This window comes from Equus caballus, chromosome 8 (assembly GCF_041296265.1).
Source record: "Equus caballus isolate H_3958 breed thoroughbred chromosome 8, TB-T2T, whole genome shotgun sequence".
NCBI classification, from domain to species: Eukaryota; Metazoa; Chordata; class Mammalia; order Perissodactyla; family Equidae; genus Equus; species Equus caballus.
The window spans coordinates 92,712,271-92,729,745 of NC_091691.1; the positions used below are offsets into that span (position 1 = coordinate 92,712,271).

Below are 17,475 nucleotides of genomic sequence, written 5' to 3' on the forward strand. Positions count from 1 at the left end.
TTCTGTCTCCTTCTCAGTAAAACCTCAGAGATCCTTAAGGCAAACAATCTCTGGGTTCCACTTATGCCACAGACTAAGCAAAATGTGCAATAATACCTCCCAGTCGGCATAAAGCAGCATGTGATAGATCAGGTAAAGCATTTATCTACAAAGCATTCTCCAGTATTGCAGGCGAGGGAGGAAAACCCAAGTCTATCCAGAACAACAGTATGAAGTGGTTTCCCTGAAAACTCTGAAATTAGGTAACATGAAAAATAAACTGACGTAAACTAGGCAGTAAAAAAGCAAAATTATAATAAAATAAAAATTAAGATCATAAAATTGTTAGAAGTAATATTTTGAAAACGTCTTAAAAATTCATTGGGGGAATTCTTCTATATACTAAATGAATTTACATGTGAGGTAAACACGTATATAACACAAATCACAGTCCCTTTTGTTTCTTTAAAGGATCTCTTTGCATATGCTATATAACCCTATCTTTTCTCATAAATAAGTAGACAAATTTTATTTAGGTTAGGTCCCTAAAAATATATGTTCGATATGTCTATTAAAATACATTTAATTTTCAAATATTAATATTATTACTGTAAGTATTAATATTAATATAAATCCTAATATTATACAGTAAAGCCCTTTCCTAGTAAGAACTTACCCAGATACTCTGTGAGCAAACTCAATAATATCATTTTTAGTTCGTGGTCCTCTATAATTATATGCCAAGTCCCCCTTTAATCTTAAAAAGAAAAAAAAGAAGGATAAAAGCTTGGATTATTTCAACTGTTTTAATATTTAATGCTAATCACTATTATTACATAAAGTTATAGTACACAGTTAATGCAGAGGAGTTTTACAAGCAGCATGACTACGTTAAACACAGTAGGCAACTGGCTTCAAGGGGGTAACAACTCAAAATATAAAGAAAAGGTTCTATTTTATTAAAATATTAATATTTAATACAAATATTTATTATTATATTTATTAACATATTAAAAATATACAGAGTAAACATGAAAATAGTTTACTCTCTACAGTCATGCACCGCCTAACGATGTTTCGGTCAACGACGGACCACATATACAATGGTGGTCCTATAAAATTAGTATTATATAGCCCAGATGTGTAGTATGCTATACTATCTAGGTTTGTGTAAGTACACCCTACAATATTCACACAATGACAAAATCGCCTAATGATGCAGTTCTCAGAAGACATCCCAGTGTTAGGGGATGCATGACTGCATTTGATAGTTCCATGTGTCTGTGCCTTCTGAAGATGGAATAATTTACACACTCATCGTCAAGAGCTAGCCAAAGCATTATAATTCTCACTATACTTTAAAAGGTAAGTTAAAGGGTAGGGAATTAAATGTATTTTGGTAGAGGTAAAACAAATTTTAAGCAATACAATATCACAGTAACTTGACAGATGCTGCAAGACTACACAGTAAAACAATGCATAAAAGCACTTCTGTTAGAAAATTAGATAATTTTCCAAAAGCCTGCCAATAAATTGTGTCCAAGTAACTGAGATTTTAAACAACAGAACATTTATAACTAAGCATAGGAAGAGAATGGATAATTTACTTAACACAAGAAAGTAAAAGAGACTTAGCACTTTCAAAAAGTGGGGGAAGGAGGGAGGCCAACAGCAAACCCAAGAAATAAAAAGTTAAACTTAGTCAAATTTTGAAATTTGATACTTTACCACTGAAATAAAAACTTATTTTACTATAAAAATAAGCTTCAAAGTAATTCCTCAACCCCATTACCAAAGTAAGGATGATACCGATGAGAAAATTCAATAAAATCATGATTCTAGGTCCTTTAGAACTATCACACCATTTCTCCCAACTTACACACTCTAGATCAGACTTGATCAGCAGGTACTGATTAGAATTAACATTCATCAGTTTGATTCTCTTCCTTTCAGCTCTAATGAAAGAAATCTATTTTAATTATAGGAAAATAAAATTTCTTAGGAGGCAAGATAAAGCAGAATACACTCGAACCCCTCAAGGGTAAAAGCCCTTTCATAATTTACAACTGTAACCCTTGTCCTGCACGGTGCCTGTCGCACAGTAAGCACGCAAAACATGTTTAGTGAATTAGCCATCAACAACACATTCACTTAAATACAAAGAAAAGCATAAAGATATGCCCTCTCCTTTGGCCACATACTGCACCTAGAAAGCATTGCTGAACCCAAATCTTCAATCCTCCAAAGTTACTAGAAATTAATGTAATAAAACGTAAGTAGAGTGAACTAATAAAAATACACACATAAACATACAACACTCAACTTACAGCTTAATTGTTGGATAACCTCGAACTCCAAACTCTGAAGCAATGCCTTGATAAGAAAAAGAATAAATAATTCTAAATTTTTTTAAAAAATGAGAAACTAGGTAATAAATGCGCCTTTTACTTTAAAAAATATATATTTATACAAACCCATTTAGATATGTTGTTTTTAAGTCTTAGAAAGAATATAAACTCACACACAAAAGAGAAAAAACATCATTATTTCCATACAAAACAACCACTTAATAATCCAACCTATGGCCTGCACAAAGCACTGACAAAATATGAAATGTAGAAAGAATAGTTAAAATGTTATCTCTAAAGTACTTATTTTAAAAGGTATTCTTGTTAAAATACATATATATATAAATAAACTCTCATTTCTCATTTGACTTCATTTTCCAGGACAAATATTTCATCTAGATCTCACTGACTTCTCTTAAAAACAAACAACCGGCAAAAGCCCATCTCTTCCTTTAGTGTTTTCTGAGGCTTAAAAGAACTGTAGTGTATTTTAATTTTAAAAACATAAATGGTATTTACAAAATTAATTTCTGCAGTCAATATATGATCTAAAAGCAACTTGACTTGTGTTAGAAGTTTCTGCTTTTGTAATAACCTAGAATAATTCCAATTGTCTCAAAGAGTATTCTGAAATTTTCACATTAATTAAAATAAGATATAGTTGCTACAATGGCATCTTTTTAAGGGAAAGAAGAAACGAAAATAGAAACAATCAAACAACAGAGAATTAAGACTTTAAGAGGACATAAATCATATAGCAAATTAATCCTATACTGCTTTCCAGATTCCAGGCAACTAGAACAGGAAATAATAAAATATTCTTAGTTTATAGACAATATACAAAATATCTACACAACTATACTACTACATGCAAAGTATACGGTATTTATTCATATGAGCACTCCCTTTGTCGATTTTCTTTATTTATAGGATATTTTCTTACCACAGTTGGGTATAAGAAAACTACTTCTATGTACATGGGTTCTGGTTTACCAATGACTTTAGTAATCATTAATCTTTGCTTTCTCATCACTCCCCACCAATACACAAGAATGATGACAAACTGAATTGTCGCCAAATAATATCCCAAATCTCTCCGCCTTGCTTTGTCGCTCTAGAGCTCCTCTCTTAAACGTATGGAGACAGGTGACCAAAAGGGTCTGGAGAGTGATCAACACTGGTTTTTATTAGAGGCAACACAAACAGCAGAGGTAACAAAAATAACTCAGGTTCTGAAGATACAGGTCCTATCTTTGAATATTTGTGCCCATCTCTAATTTAGGACTTAATTCTGTCTGCTACGTTCTAATTAAAGACTGCTATTATTGAGACTGCCTTCTTGTCAGTAAAAACATAGACATGAGGGGCTGGCCCAGTGGCATAGCGGTTAAGTTCACGTGTTTCACTTCAGCGGCCTGGAGTTCATGGGTTTGGATCCCGGCATGGACCTACACACTGCTCATCAAGCCATGCTATGGCAGCTTCCCATATATAAAATAGAGGAAGACTGGCATGGATGCTAGTTCAGGGCCAATCTTTTTCATCAAAACAAAAAAAATACAAACACAGAAATCATTTAGGGGAGACTATAAAGTATGTTCCTAATGCCCCTCTCCCCAAATTAAGGAGGCAGGTAAATACAAACCCTTATTACCTTCAACTAAAACTCATTAAAAACTGCTATAACATAAAGACTAATATAAATGACTAGAGAGGGCAGTATACTGCACTAGCAATTCTTTATACAGTTTACTGTAGAATTTCTTTACACAAATCAAATATAGAAAAGGTAACATGCACTCAATGAGAAATGCAGTAGTGGTATTTTAAAGCCTGATGGTGTAGTTCTCATGATAGGCTTCAGAGAGGGCAAAAACAGCTCCACACTTAACCCTAGCACTTAATTACTTGACCTCAGTTTTCATATCTATAAGACGGAGATGTAGCATACCACCCACTCTATGGTCCCTTGGCTCCTTGAGCATTAACCTTCATTTCTGAGATAATTTCAACTGACAACAACTTGTAAAACTTCAAACTTAGGTTTTCCTAGAGGAAAATGGTTGTATAATAATTTTTAAAAAAGCACAAAAGCAAAACAAGGGTTACAGACAAATAATGACCCAGGTCAGGATTCCAACTTCTCCATTTATTACCCATGCAGCTCTGCATAAGTTTCTTCTTTTATTCTGCTTTCTCTTCTGAGGATACCACTCATCTTGAAGGGCTATGGGTGAGATTTTAAAATGAGAAGCATGTGGAAAAGAATCTAGCAGAGTCTGGCAAACAGAGATCCTCTAACACCGGGTCCCTTCCTTTCTCTTCTTGATCCTAATTTCATCTTTAGGTGAGTATCTGCTGACACATCAATGTCCAGATAATATTAACAAGAATTACCATGTTAGAATATCTTATAACTGGCTTTAACATCCCTTCAACTTCACCTCAAAACAATATTGTGAAGGGTGAAAAGGGTGCTAATGCTATTTTTCCGATAAAGAAACTAAAACTTAGGGGGATTCGGTAACTTGTTTGAGAGCAAGCATTGATTACGTAGCAGGACTGAGACAAATTCAAGTCTGAGTTGAAATGTTTTGTTTTTTTCACATATTAGAAAATAATATTAGAAAGAAAAGAAAGTGTTTAGAAACCTAAGATCAATTCCTTCATCAATTGAAGAATCCATTTGTAACAGGCAAATAACTTCCCCTGAAGTTTTGTAATTTTAAATGCTCATAAAATGAGGTCAAACATGAAGCCCTAGATTTCATTTCTCCTTGAAAATGTTAACAACTTGATGGTAGTGACAGACTTGGATGTGAATCTTGGTGATCCTGGATTCTGGGCCTAATTCTGCCTCTAACTTTGTCTGAAATTATTCAACGTCATTTCACCACTGATTACCTTTTGTGACTTCATCTACACAACGGGAGGTGGGAAGAAGTAAGGGGTTGGACTTTATCTGAAGTCCTTTTCAGCACAAAATACTATTTTTCTTAGTATTTACTGAGTGTCACTATGTATCTAACATCAAAAGGAAATAAAATATAGCAGTGGTTCTCAACTAGGGGCAATTTTGCCCTCCAGGAGACACGGGGCAATGTCTGGAGACATTTTTGCTTGCCACAACTTGAGGAGGAAGAGAAGGGTGCTACTGGTATCTAATGGGTAGAGGCTAAGGATGCTGCTAAATATCCTACAATGCACAGGAACCCCTTTGCCCCCAAAAAACAAAGACTTATCTGGCCCAAAATGTCAGGGATGAGCAACCCCGAAATATAGACACTGACCAAAAGGGCTTATAATCTAGAAAGGTAAAACTAATTTGCAAATATAATCTGTGAACAAGAAATCAGAATAAGAATGTTACTGGCCAAACATTGTTGCAAATTAATACATCAAAGAGAATGATTTATCATAAAATGATGTCATACTTAGGTGGAGGAATAAACAGAATTTCAGTGGTTTCATAACGGAAATCAGTACATCATTACAAGTAGCATCATAACATATTTTAATTTCCAAATGAGAAATCATTTTAGTACTCGTTTTTGAAGGGATATGTACAAAAGAGGCTAAAATATATGTCTGAATTTACATTGGACATTATACAACTTTTTATGTTGATAAATAGTATTATTAGTTAAAACCACACATCATGAAATTTTTGGTACAATTCCAAACATACAGGGTAGGATAAATCATGATAGCTCAAATTTCTCTAGTTGAGGAATTCTATACACAGAGATTCATTGGGCTGAGTGTGATGGCATTTGGTCCCAATCACTGCAATTCCATGATTGAGAAATACACTACCCTCAAATACTCTAGATATTCTACATTTCATCACTGAATAATTCTATCCCACCCCAAAACCAAAATCCCATAAATAACTACCCATTAAAATAATACTTTACTTTGTGATTCTCCAACTTAAGTGTGCAGCAGAAACACCTGAAGTCCATGCTAAAAATACAGATTCTTATGACCCAACCTCAAAGACTTCATTTGGTAGGGCTGGTGTGGGTCTTCAGAATCTGAATCTATACTGGGCACCTCAAGTAGTCCTAATGCAACTAGTTTGTAGACTAAACACTGAGAAAGACTGATGCTGTGACTGCCTGAAAAGCGACTTAAGGGGATAAAAGAGATACCCATGAAACAGCTAATCTTTTCGTATTCTATAGTTAGGCCTAGAATAATGCTGAGAGCTAGCTTGAAAAAAAAATTCTATTTCTTAACTGTTTGATTCCAAGTTCTACTAAAACGCCTGTATTGGAGCTGTTTTGAAGTATTTAAGGAAACAAATCTATTTATAATCCCTAGACAGTAGTTTTTAAATACTTAAATTTTGTTTTAAATATTAGGAAGATAACATTCGTTTTCTCCGTAGTACATAAAACATCTCCTTGATTCTATAACAAAGTGGAAAATGCATCAATCACTGACATCAAACACTAAATAACACAAACTTACTTATGTTTATTGGTTATTGTTTCTCTCTGCCCACTAGAACATAAATTCCATGAGAGTAGAAATTTTTGTCTGTTTTGCTCATGGATGTGTCATCAATGCCTAGAACATGCCTGGTACATCCTGGCATATGGTAAGCACTTATTACATATCTGCTGAATGAATGTTGACTCTACAGCTCTTTGGCAAAAGAATAGTTTTCCAATAAACTATGCTTACATGATTCAAGTAGTCACAAGGATTTACAAGCAAGCATTGCCATGCAGGTTGGGCTATGGGTTGGGTAAGTAGGAGAGGAAGTTTATTCCATATGAAGCACCTAACACAATGCTTGGCAGAGGGCAGGCCTCAGTACATACCAGTTCCCTTTCCTCTTTTCCCAAAGCCAGATGCTTGAGATAATGTGCTATGCATCCTCTATAGGTGCGTTTTCCTCCTATTAATTTAACATAATGTATTACACAATGCTAAGAGAACACGATAATCATCTATCAGAGGCAAAAATTTAAACCTCTTAATGGTTTATGAAAAGTGAATTAGAAAAAAGTCCCACCATAAAGTACCTAAAAGGCTACAAACTGTATATGAAGTCTTAAGTCCTGAAAGAATACTATTGCTTTTTAATCACAGTATTCAAAACACTATCTCCTCTAAGGTACTCAGGAAAAAAGTCTTGGCTATTTTTTCCCAAATCACAGTGCCACTTAATAAATTGTGGCACACAGGGGCACTTAAAACATACTGAATAATAAACTAATGAATTAGATATTATAAAAAAGAATGTGACTTGCTGTAAACTGTTATTATCACTGTAGCATCACATAAGTAATCCATTATTTTTACTGATTTATAGGTACTACTATTCTCATTGATTATGTTTCTTCATACTTTCACATTCCTTTATACATTATTTTACTTTATTATTCCATTGAATGATTCAAGTGGTCAAAAGAATTGCCATGTGTAAGACTCTACTGCACTTGTTGGTTCATTCCTCTTTCTCCCGCTATTAGACTGTAAGCATTTCCAAGACAAGAAGGATTGTTTTGGTTTTTCTTCAATCTCTAGAGACTAGCACAGCGTTTGACAAATAGTAGTTAGTAAATATATACTGATTGAGTGAATATGAATGGATGACTATATGAATAAATATAAATGTATGCGTATGCATGTCTACTGAACACACACGTCTAGACACAAGAAGTTACTTTCATGAACAACAGTTTAAAGGCGTAATTTCTTAAGCATTGTTAAAAGTTTATTTTAAGAAATGCCAACTCAAGCATATTATTCTCACCCTCTCTCTACAATAACTTCCTGCCACTGATCTTTTCTCCTCTCAAGGTTCTAACAATTCATTTGAGTGACAATAATTCCAGCTCTAACATCTCACCTGCATGCTATTTCCCTATTCCCAAACATGCATAAAGCAAAATACTATAAATTCAAAACAGCTGCTAACAAGAAAATGCACACAAAATTATTCTTTTCCATATGACCAATAGTAGTGTTGTTCAGTAACTACGCTAAGATTCTTACATGTGACATTATTTTCGATTATTCTTCTTTATACCAATTTATCACATGTGTGATTTCACCCTTGAAAATGCTTCCCCTTGACTCCACTGCCGCCACCCAAGTCTGGGCTCCTAGCATCCTACACCAAGATGCATACAAAGGTCAACTTAGATGATCTTCTTGTCTCTAACTGCTCTTCTTTTCTACCCTATATGTTGCTGCCAAAAATATTTTAATCAAGTCATTTGCCTTTCTCAAAAATGTGTACTACCTCTCAATTGAGAATTGATAAAATCCAAAACCCTCTGATCTGGGAGGCCCTTAAAATTTGGTCTTACCCTGTAGCATCTAATATGTGCTAGCTATGTGCCAAGGATTTTGAACACAAAATATTAATACAATCCTTACAACCTTGAAGATTATCACTGTTCTGTTTACAGACATGGAAACTAAAATTAAGAGAGGTTAAGCACTTCCCCAAAGCCAAAAAAGTAGAACATGGTAGAGCTGGGATTAAAACCTAGGTGTGGCCTGGGCCAAAGTTGTATCATGAGTACAATACTGATTTCCTAAAAAGAAATACACATTACATACTTCCACTTTCTTCATTAATTAAAAGAAAAAGGAACTAACATTCACTGAATACTACAAGGGACTTCATATGTGCTACATCATTAAAACCTCAGAACAGTCAATAAAAGACACATTACAAATAAATATCTACCAATGTGGACACCAAAGCTTAGAGATGTTAAGAAATTTTCTCTGCGCTACACAGCGAAAGTAGCAGGCAGAGTCAGCAACTGAATCCAGGTCTCCTTTCCAAAGACATGCTCTTTCCACATTTCTAGGACACATCATACTTCTCTAAACTTAATTTCTTCTTTTCTCAAACCCTTTCAGATAGGCATTAGTCAATCTTCTCTGTAAAGGGTCAGATAATAAATATTTTAGGCTTTGTGGGGTATACAGTCTCTGTTACAACTAGTAAACTCTACCATTGGAACACAAAAGCATCCATAAACAACAGTGAACAAATGAGTGCGGCTGTGTTCCAATAACTATAATTACAAAAATGGGCAGTAGGCCAGATTTTGTCCATGGGCTGTAGTTTTTTTGCCAACCTCTGCTTTGAGACATTCTATTCTCTGGTACATACTTATTAAGCTCATTCTTAACTCTAAGATTTCGCTCTAATATTCTCTCTAATGTGAATATTTTTCTGATCTTCACTTGTATTTATTTCAACTCATCTTTCAAGTTCCCATTTACTCCTCTACTATGCCGTCACAGGCTACTCAGACAACAAACCCTCAATCTTAATCCACATAGCAACATCAAGAGTTTAACAGTCAAATTTCTGCATTTATGCCTCAGGGAAATTGATTATCTCAAGCGGGCTCAAAGTTGGAGGAATGGTTTATACTTCTTTGTTAGGCATACAATTAACATATACTGCATATTTAACATTCAACAACTAATTCTTTAACTGTAAAGTATACAGTCTTAAATTATTAAGAGAACTTTAATTTTACATAAGCAAAAAAAACCCTTCTTACCTTGAATACTGTTTCATGTAATTAAAACATTTTCATTATGAGAATGGTAAAATAAAGTGAATAACGCTTACTAGAATAGGAAGTAGCATCCATCTTTCCAACTTTAACCGGAGAGCCAATGCTTTTCATCTCAAGACCAACTTCATTCCAAATCGGTTCCAGTTTTTTACAGTGGCCACACCATGGTGCATAAAACTTGTTTAAAAAAAAAAAGATAACCACTAAAATGTTGTGTTACTATGGATATCAATCTTAATTTTTAAAGAATCTCTTTGACTAAATGATCTGACAATAATCTGTTTTAGATAAAAAGTCTAATTAAAGTGATTATATAATCAAAGATAAAACACACACACATAAACCTGGATAAGTTTACTCCTAACATATTCTCAACACTGATACTTCTCTAAGTTCATTTAAGATGACTGCTGATACCTACTTAAAATAGAGATATGGTTTACAATAAAAACATCTTTGCTTCCAAGTGAGTGTGTCTATGATATATATAAAATGAAACCACTAAATACACATACACACATCATATGTACACCCCTTAAGGGTTAATGAACAATATCAATCTACTTCTATTACAAAAATTCCAACACAGCAGGTACTTTTGCTACTTTAAGCATAACCACTGGTAAGACATAGGAGATCATTAGGATGACTGGCTTGGGATAGGGACAAGTCAGGCTGCTTAAATGAAAACCACAGCTTTTCCTCCTGAATCACCAGATGACTGAGGCGGTGCTTAGGTTTCTCTAGTGAAATGGTGTAACAAACTGCTTGTTGTAGGTTCATGAAATGAGATTTACCTATTTTTCAACATTATACTATGGAAATGTTGAAATATACACAAAAGGAGAAAGAAAGAATTAAACAATGGGCCCTCATGTCCATCGCCTGGTTTCAGTAATTGTCAACTCTGCCAGTCTCACTTCATCTCTTTTGCTGCCACTCCACTTCTTTTTCACTGAGGCACGTTAAAACGAATGCCAAACACTGTGAAGTTTAAATACATTCCAAACTTGAAAGTGAGGAAAGGAAGATGAAAATTTAATTTTGTTCACTCTTAAGATGAAAATATGATTTTGACTGCCAGGTGATATTAACATACTCAATCTCTAGGATAATATGAAAAAACAACATAGTGAATTCTGTTATAAAATCATAGCATAATCTCCCTCAGACATAAACCACAAGTTGACCTCATCAAAATTTCATCAAAAGCAGTTCCCTTGCCAGGAACCTTAAAGCTCTGAGGTTGATTTTAATGCAAAGACCCAAAGAGTACTACCTAAGAAAACACATTAAGTAATATACATAAGCACTAATTGTATATTACCATGTTTGGGCGGAAAATAGAAAATAACACTTACAATGGGAGGGGTGGTTAATGAGTACAAAAAATTTACATACTCACATCTACAAGCCAAATGTCATCTTTTCGACTGTCTTTAAACCTAAAAAACAAGAAAACAAATCTTTGACTGTATATTTCCACTTTGCAATTGAATAGTATAGGTGGGGATAATAAATTGATAAATATAGGAACATGGAACAAATTCTTTAAATAAATTTTTATGTAAAAGTTTTACTCAGTGACCTCTAAATCTTAGCAATTAAACATCTTAATAAAAGGAGAGTACTGATAAAGTAACCAGGAATAAAAGATCCAAAAAAATTAAAGTGGGACTTGGGAGAACCACAGCTATATAGCCAGCTCCTAGCCCTCTATTCCACTTACACCTGTACATTAAAGTTAAGAGCAGGCCTAAGGCTATCCTTAAAAAGGTCTACTGGCAAGACTGGCCCTGAGTTGGCATCTGGGAACCTGAATTTCAGGAGGGCTCCCACCATTGGTCCTACACTGTGTAAACAACAAGGTTTTGTGACAAACAGCTACGTTCCTTCTGGGAATCTGAATTTTGGTACAGGTTAGGCAGAAGGGTGCTTTCATGACCAGCTCTCAATAAAAAATCCTAGCGCTGAGTCTCTAAGGAGCATCCTTGGTAGATAACATTTCACACATGTAGTCACAACTCCTGATGGACGAATTAAGCACATCCTTTGTGACTCTACTGGGAGAGGACTCATGGAAACTTGTTCCTGGTTTCCCCTGGAACTTGCCCGTGCCTTTTCCTTTGCTGATTTTGCCTCATGTCCTCTCACTGTAATAGATCACGGCTGTGACTTCGACTACAGGCTGAGTCCTGTGAGTGCTCCTAGTCAATCACCAAACCTGGAGGAGCTTTTGGGGACACTGACACAATACAGTCAAAGAATTTTCAGAAAACAGTTCTGACCATGTGACTCTTGACATCTTTTGGCCCTCTCCCACCATCTACAAAAAAAGTACAAATTGCTGTTTTATCTGGTTCCAACATATCTTTCCACTCAAATATGAGCACCCTACGATTTCCAGACTATGATGTTTATCACAGCTAAATTCATGTTTATTTGACTTTCTACATTCTTTCAGGTTCAAATCCTACCCAGCTAAAAGCACTGCTTACTCTATAATACTGTTCTAAATTCTTCACAGCTGCAGTCAATCTTCCCATATCATCTTTATCCTCTTTATGATTCTTATCAATTCCCACATGTTGTAGTTATCCAACCATAAATATGCTAATTCAGGGAAGAAATATATTTGTTTCATCTGCTAGTGTTTTCCAGTGATCTATATTCAATCTATACTGGCTGGATGACAAAAGTTCTCTATGAGGAGGATATTTTAGTAACATTTGAAGACCTGTAGTTAAGACAAAGAGAGCATATCCCCCCTAAATCTGAGCTCTCAGGTCCAAAGGTGTCCACGTCTATCCAAATGTAACATTGTCCTATACCAGGGGCAAGGACAGCACCCTTAACCAATCCCCCATGTTGGTGAACCTACATCTTTTGGCTTTGTTCCCCTTTTTTAGTTAAAAGTTTTAGTCTATATACTGATAACCATCACATGGGCTGCCCATCAGCTGATTAAGCTTGTCCTTTAATTGTTCATTAAAATGCTCAACTACCTCTGTGGATTAGGGGTGATACAGAGCACGAACAGTCTACTGTATGCCCCATGACTAGGCCCATTGATGGGGAGCTTGGGCTGCAAATCCAGGCCCGTTATGAGATGCAGTGTTCTCCAGGAATCCGAACAGAAAACAAATATGGTCTTGCAGGGCCTGGATGATGGGGCCCGAGTCAGTGCAATGCATGGGGATGGCTAGGCCCAATCCAGAGACAGTGTCAACTGCAATTAGGATCCAGGGGAACACTATGGTTGGAATGAGGGGTCCAGTGTGTTCTGCCTCCTGAGAATGCCCTGGCTCACTGACTTGAAATAATCTGTTCTTGGACAGTATTTTTAGGCTTGAGCAGGGTCTGACAAATGGGACAGCTTTTTCATGCTGCTTTGGTATCTTCTCACAAGAGTGCAGTCCAAGCGTGCCAGCCTAATCTAGGATAGCATCTGAATTTTCAGGGGCCATCCTCTTGTGGATCCAGGAGGCAATTAGTTGCACATCTGACTGCTCTGGGGTGAAGAACAATTCAGTTTCCCCATTTAGCTGACAAGCATAGTATGCTCATTGGTTGTTTCCCTTTGTCAGCACAGGGGCCTTTCCAGCAAGCATCCACATATGCAACAAAATGCTTACTAGGAGCAGAACTGATCTTTATCCAAATGTCTCATCTTCACAGGGGCTCCTGTTTTATATGCCACACAATCAAAGAATGAAGCCATTGGCCACAGCCCATGAGTCAGCGAAAATATGGCAGGGCTCACTTGCTGGGGCTGGCTGGAGCAAGGAGTAGGAGACAGGGGAACAGAGAGGCAGATAATCTTACAGTCTTCCACACTGCATGAAACTGCCCACTGTGCAAAGGTCCTTTACCACATGTGGTGAAGGACAGGTCTCTTTCAGGCTGGATGGCAGCCACACCCAATTCCATCCCAGTATAAGCTAAGCAGGAGGAGCTATCAGTGAACCAGGCCCATGGGTGGTCCCCATTGGGCAAGAGGAAGCAGCGGTTCCTTGTCTGTTATTCCTGGGAGGTGGAGGGGCACCTGTGAGACCTTTGCAGGGAGCTGTGAGACTCCAGCAGGGCTGCTGTATGTGCCATCTCCACTTCACTAGAGATTCCAGAGCTGTCCCTATTCAGCAACATGCCTGGAATTTCTGCTCGTGAGCCTACCACTGCACTCATCCACCAAGGCCCAACAGGTCAACAACTGCATCTCAAGAGGTGTGTTATGTTTCAGCCAACCTGGGGAACTTACAGGTCCACATTAGCCTCTGGTGGTGTCCTTCTACAATGAGCTCCAGTGAACTGAGAGGGTGCTGAGATATGTAACTCGAATGGCAGATGTGGATCAGCGGGGTGCACAAGAAGGGAGGCCTGGTGGCCTGGTAGAGGGCCTCCAGGGTATTGCGCTGGTTAGGGCCCCAGTCAAAGGTGGTGGCCTTTCTGGTAACCCGGTAGATGGGTACCATCAAGATCCCTGCATGGGTTATATGACAGCATCAGCAGCCAAATAGGCCCATCAATCCCTGGGCCTCTTTTTTTGGGGGTCAGAAAGGCTCAAAGTTTGGAAATGATCTTCTCTGGAATGAGATGTACTGCTTCCCAGATCACACCCAGGAATTTCAGCTGGGTACAGGTCCGTGTCCCCTGTCTGTATTAACAGCCCAGCCATGTTGCCACTTGTGAGTCTTTATGGTGTCCAGTCCTTGTGGGCAGCGCCCTTGCCTAGGCCCTCTAGGTTATCAGCATAGCTTTTGTAGGTCATGGCCTACCCATTGATGGCAGATAGGTGGGGAATTTAGATAGCCTTGTAGAAGGACATTAAAGGTGTACTGGAATCCATTCCACAGAAAGGAAACTGATTCTGATTGGCCCAGTAGAGAGGGATGCCAGAAAAGGCACTTGCAATGTCAAATGCTACAGACCAAGCTCCGCCCAGTAGCATCTTCCTGATATCAGGTACCACTAGTGCCAAGCACAGCACTACGGTTCTGAGCTACCTATAATCAATGGTGAGTTTCCAGGTACCCAAGGCCTTGTGCACAGGCCAGACGGGACTACTGAATGGAGAAACAGTCTCACAGAGCACGATGGCTTCCTCCAGCTCAGCAATTACTGCAGTTATTTCTTTTACTCGCCAGGTAGCAAATATTGTTTTGGGGAGACAATGGCACCAGGAGCTGGTAGTCTGGTGGTCAGTCTCCCACATGCTTGACTAAGATAGCCCTCACTACAGCAATTCCCACTGGGGCTTGGGGACAAAGGTGAGCGAGAGTGCACAGAGCCAGGCCTGGGCAACAGTGCTGGTACTGGTTGTCACAAACTCAGAACCAGAGAGTATTATATAGATCCTCCTCACCCTGCTAACAGGGACTATAGGGATCACACGCACCTGTGCACTGATATCCAAAAGGCCCCAGAAGTGCAATTCTCCCCACCTCCCAATGAACTCTGACCCTTGGCATAGGATCTCCAGCCCTGCCTGCGGATAGAGGGGCCTCAACTGAACACATTATCAAGGTGTGGGTAAAGATGTCAAGGCTCTTCGACTCATCTCCAGACTCAGTGTACAGGATGGTGGGGACAGTACTTGTGATACTCACAGGGCTGCCATCATGCCGATCATAGTGGGGCCACCCGTCCGGTCCCTCATGGCTTGCTACCTGACCATGAGGTCCTTGGTGAAGAGCTTATTAATCTCCTCCTTTGAGACTCCATTACTGACTTACCACAGCTGGAGACCTTTTCAGAAAGTCTTTTGCACGGGTCACCCAGGAGAGAGAGCCCAGTTCTCACTCTTACTGACACTCTTTGTGCCGGTCAATGTTTGCTATCTTGGTGGTAGCTGCTTTTCCATGTCTGGAAACTTGTCAGTTAAGACTTGAACTGTGTCACAGACCGACCAATCTGGCTTCATGAGGAGGCTTAACTGGGTACAAAGCAGGATCAGCAAAGACAAACCTAGAAATCTGAGTCTGGTTAACAGTTTCATTATCCTCTGTTCCCAATCCCTCACTGTACACCCGAGGATCACCAGGATGGCTTGCAGGACCACTATAGCCTCTGTGAGGGTGGGCCAGACATGTTTTCCAGTGATAGGAAACCCATCATGGGTGGGCCAAACCTGTGAGAGTCCACACAGCACCCAACTGAGGAAGGTGAGGGTCCGGGGTGTCTGCACCTGCTCATCCTCCCCCTACCCCCGCCTCACACAAAGCCATGCCATCAGGGCATCCTAGAGGAGGAGGCCTGTAGCGACACACCCCTCTAGGTACCACTAAGTTTAACAAGGTTATCTCCCTGTGAACAACGGGTCTCTGCAGAATCAAAAAGTTTCTGCCAGGGATCCACTAGCACTCCCCAATACCCATCAGTACTTGGCTGGTGAAGTGCCCCAAAGGACTCTCAGGCTTTTTGCTTTTCCAGAACAGCATTGTGCTCAACTGACCACCTTGCTGCTACATCAATTTTGTTGTGTAGAGGTAGTTAATTAGGACAACAGCCAAACTAAAAGTAAGAATCAAGCCTTGAATCACTTACAGCAACAATGTAAGCCAAGAGGCCAAACAAAAGGCACCAGCTCCTTAGTGCTCCATTTTTCTGAGTGGAAGAGCCACAGGCGAGGGGCAGCTAACTGCAGGACAGACGGAGGACTTCATCTCACTGCTGAGGAGCACTGAACCAGAGGCTTCTGCCTCTTTATGGACCCGTGGGGAGAGGGAGGGAGAAGGATAAGGGACAGGAGCAGAAAGGTACAGACTCCAAGGGGAGAAAAGAACCTCGGCCAGCCCCTCGGTAAGGAGGTCTCAGCAGAGGTGCCCAGAAAATGCCTTAGGTGAGGCCAGCAGTCGGAGGTCTCCAAAAGAGCAACCAGGCTAGGAATGCAGACATCCACAGGAGCATGGCTGGCCCAGAGGGCCTGAGGCTATGACTACAACTCCCTCCAGACACTGCAGTGCACTGGCTGTACACCAAGTCTGGTGTGGGGAGGGCAGCTTCTCTCTTGAGGCCTGCCCGGCAAAACCTTGTAATTGCCTACAGTCAGGCCTGAAAGATCACCCATAGGATTCTGGTCCATAGGCAAGGCCTTGTGACTAGTGCTGGGCTACTATAAAGATAAATACACAGCGCCGTTACAGAATTTCAGTACCCACTCGGTAGTCTACAGCAGAAAAACATAACAAATACAAGGTAAAATGATAAAGTAGAATATAGAAAGTTTGCCAGTTTTCTGATCTCATAACTGTTAGCAACTCTTTGAACATAACCCCATTTTGTACATACACAACACTTAGGGCAACTCTGAATGAAATGAATGAAAATGAGTGGTATACTAGCATTGGTCATTACTGTCTCTATTATTAAAAGATTATATTTATGCAAATATTCAAATAATATTAGAGTTGGAAGAAGTTAAGATACTATTTAAAAATAAATATACTCACGATTCATCTAAATCTTCTACAAACCCTTTACAGAAAGCCATATCAAGTAAAACAACTGAAAAAGAAAAGACAAATATACACAATACAGTAAGTGCTGATTTATCACTTGGCTTGTACCTTATGCTTAGTCAC

At 38.6% G+C, this 17,475-nt stretch overlaps 1 protein-coding gene across 1 annotated transcript in view; it reads right to left on the reverse strand.

The window, feature by feature from the left end:
• TMX3 (thioredoxin related transmembrane protein 3) overlaps positions 1-17,475 on the reverse strand; it is a 43,938-nt gene that overhangs the window by 25,244 nt on the left and 1,219 nt on the right. Inside the window, exons 2-6 of the mRNA XM_001492986.6 lie at positions 17,344-17,398; positions 11,301-11,340; positions 9,949-10,072; positions 2,307-2,352; positions 656-736 (exon numbers count right to left, since the gene is read on the reverse strand). Of these exons, the coding sequence (XP_001493036.2) occupies positions 656-736; positions 2,307-2,352; positions 9,949-10,072; positions 11,301-11,340; positions 17,344-17,398 (346 nt within the window). The remainder of the gene's footprint in view (positions 1-655; positions 737-2,306; positions 2,353-9,948; positions 10,073-11,300; positions 11,341-17,343; positions 17,399-17,475) is intronic.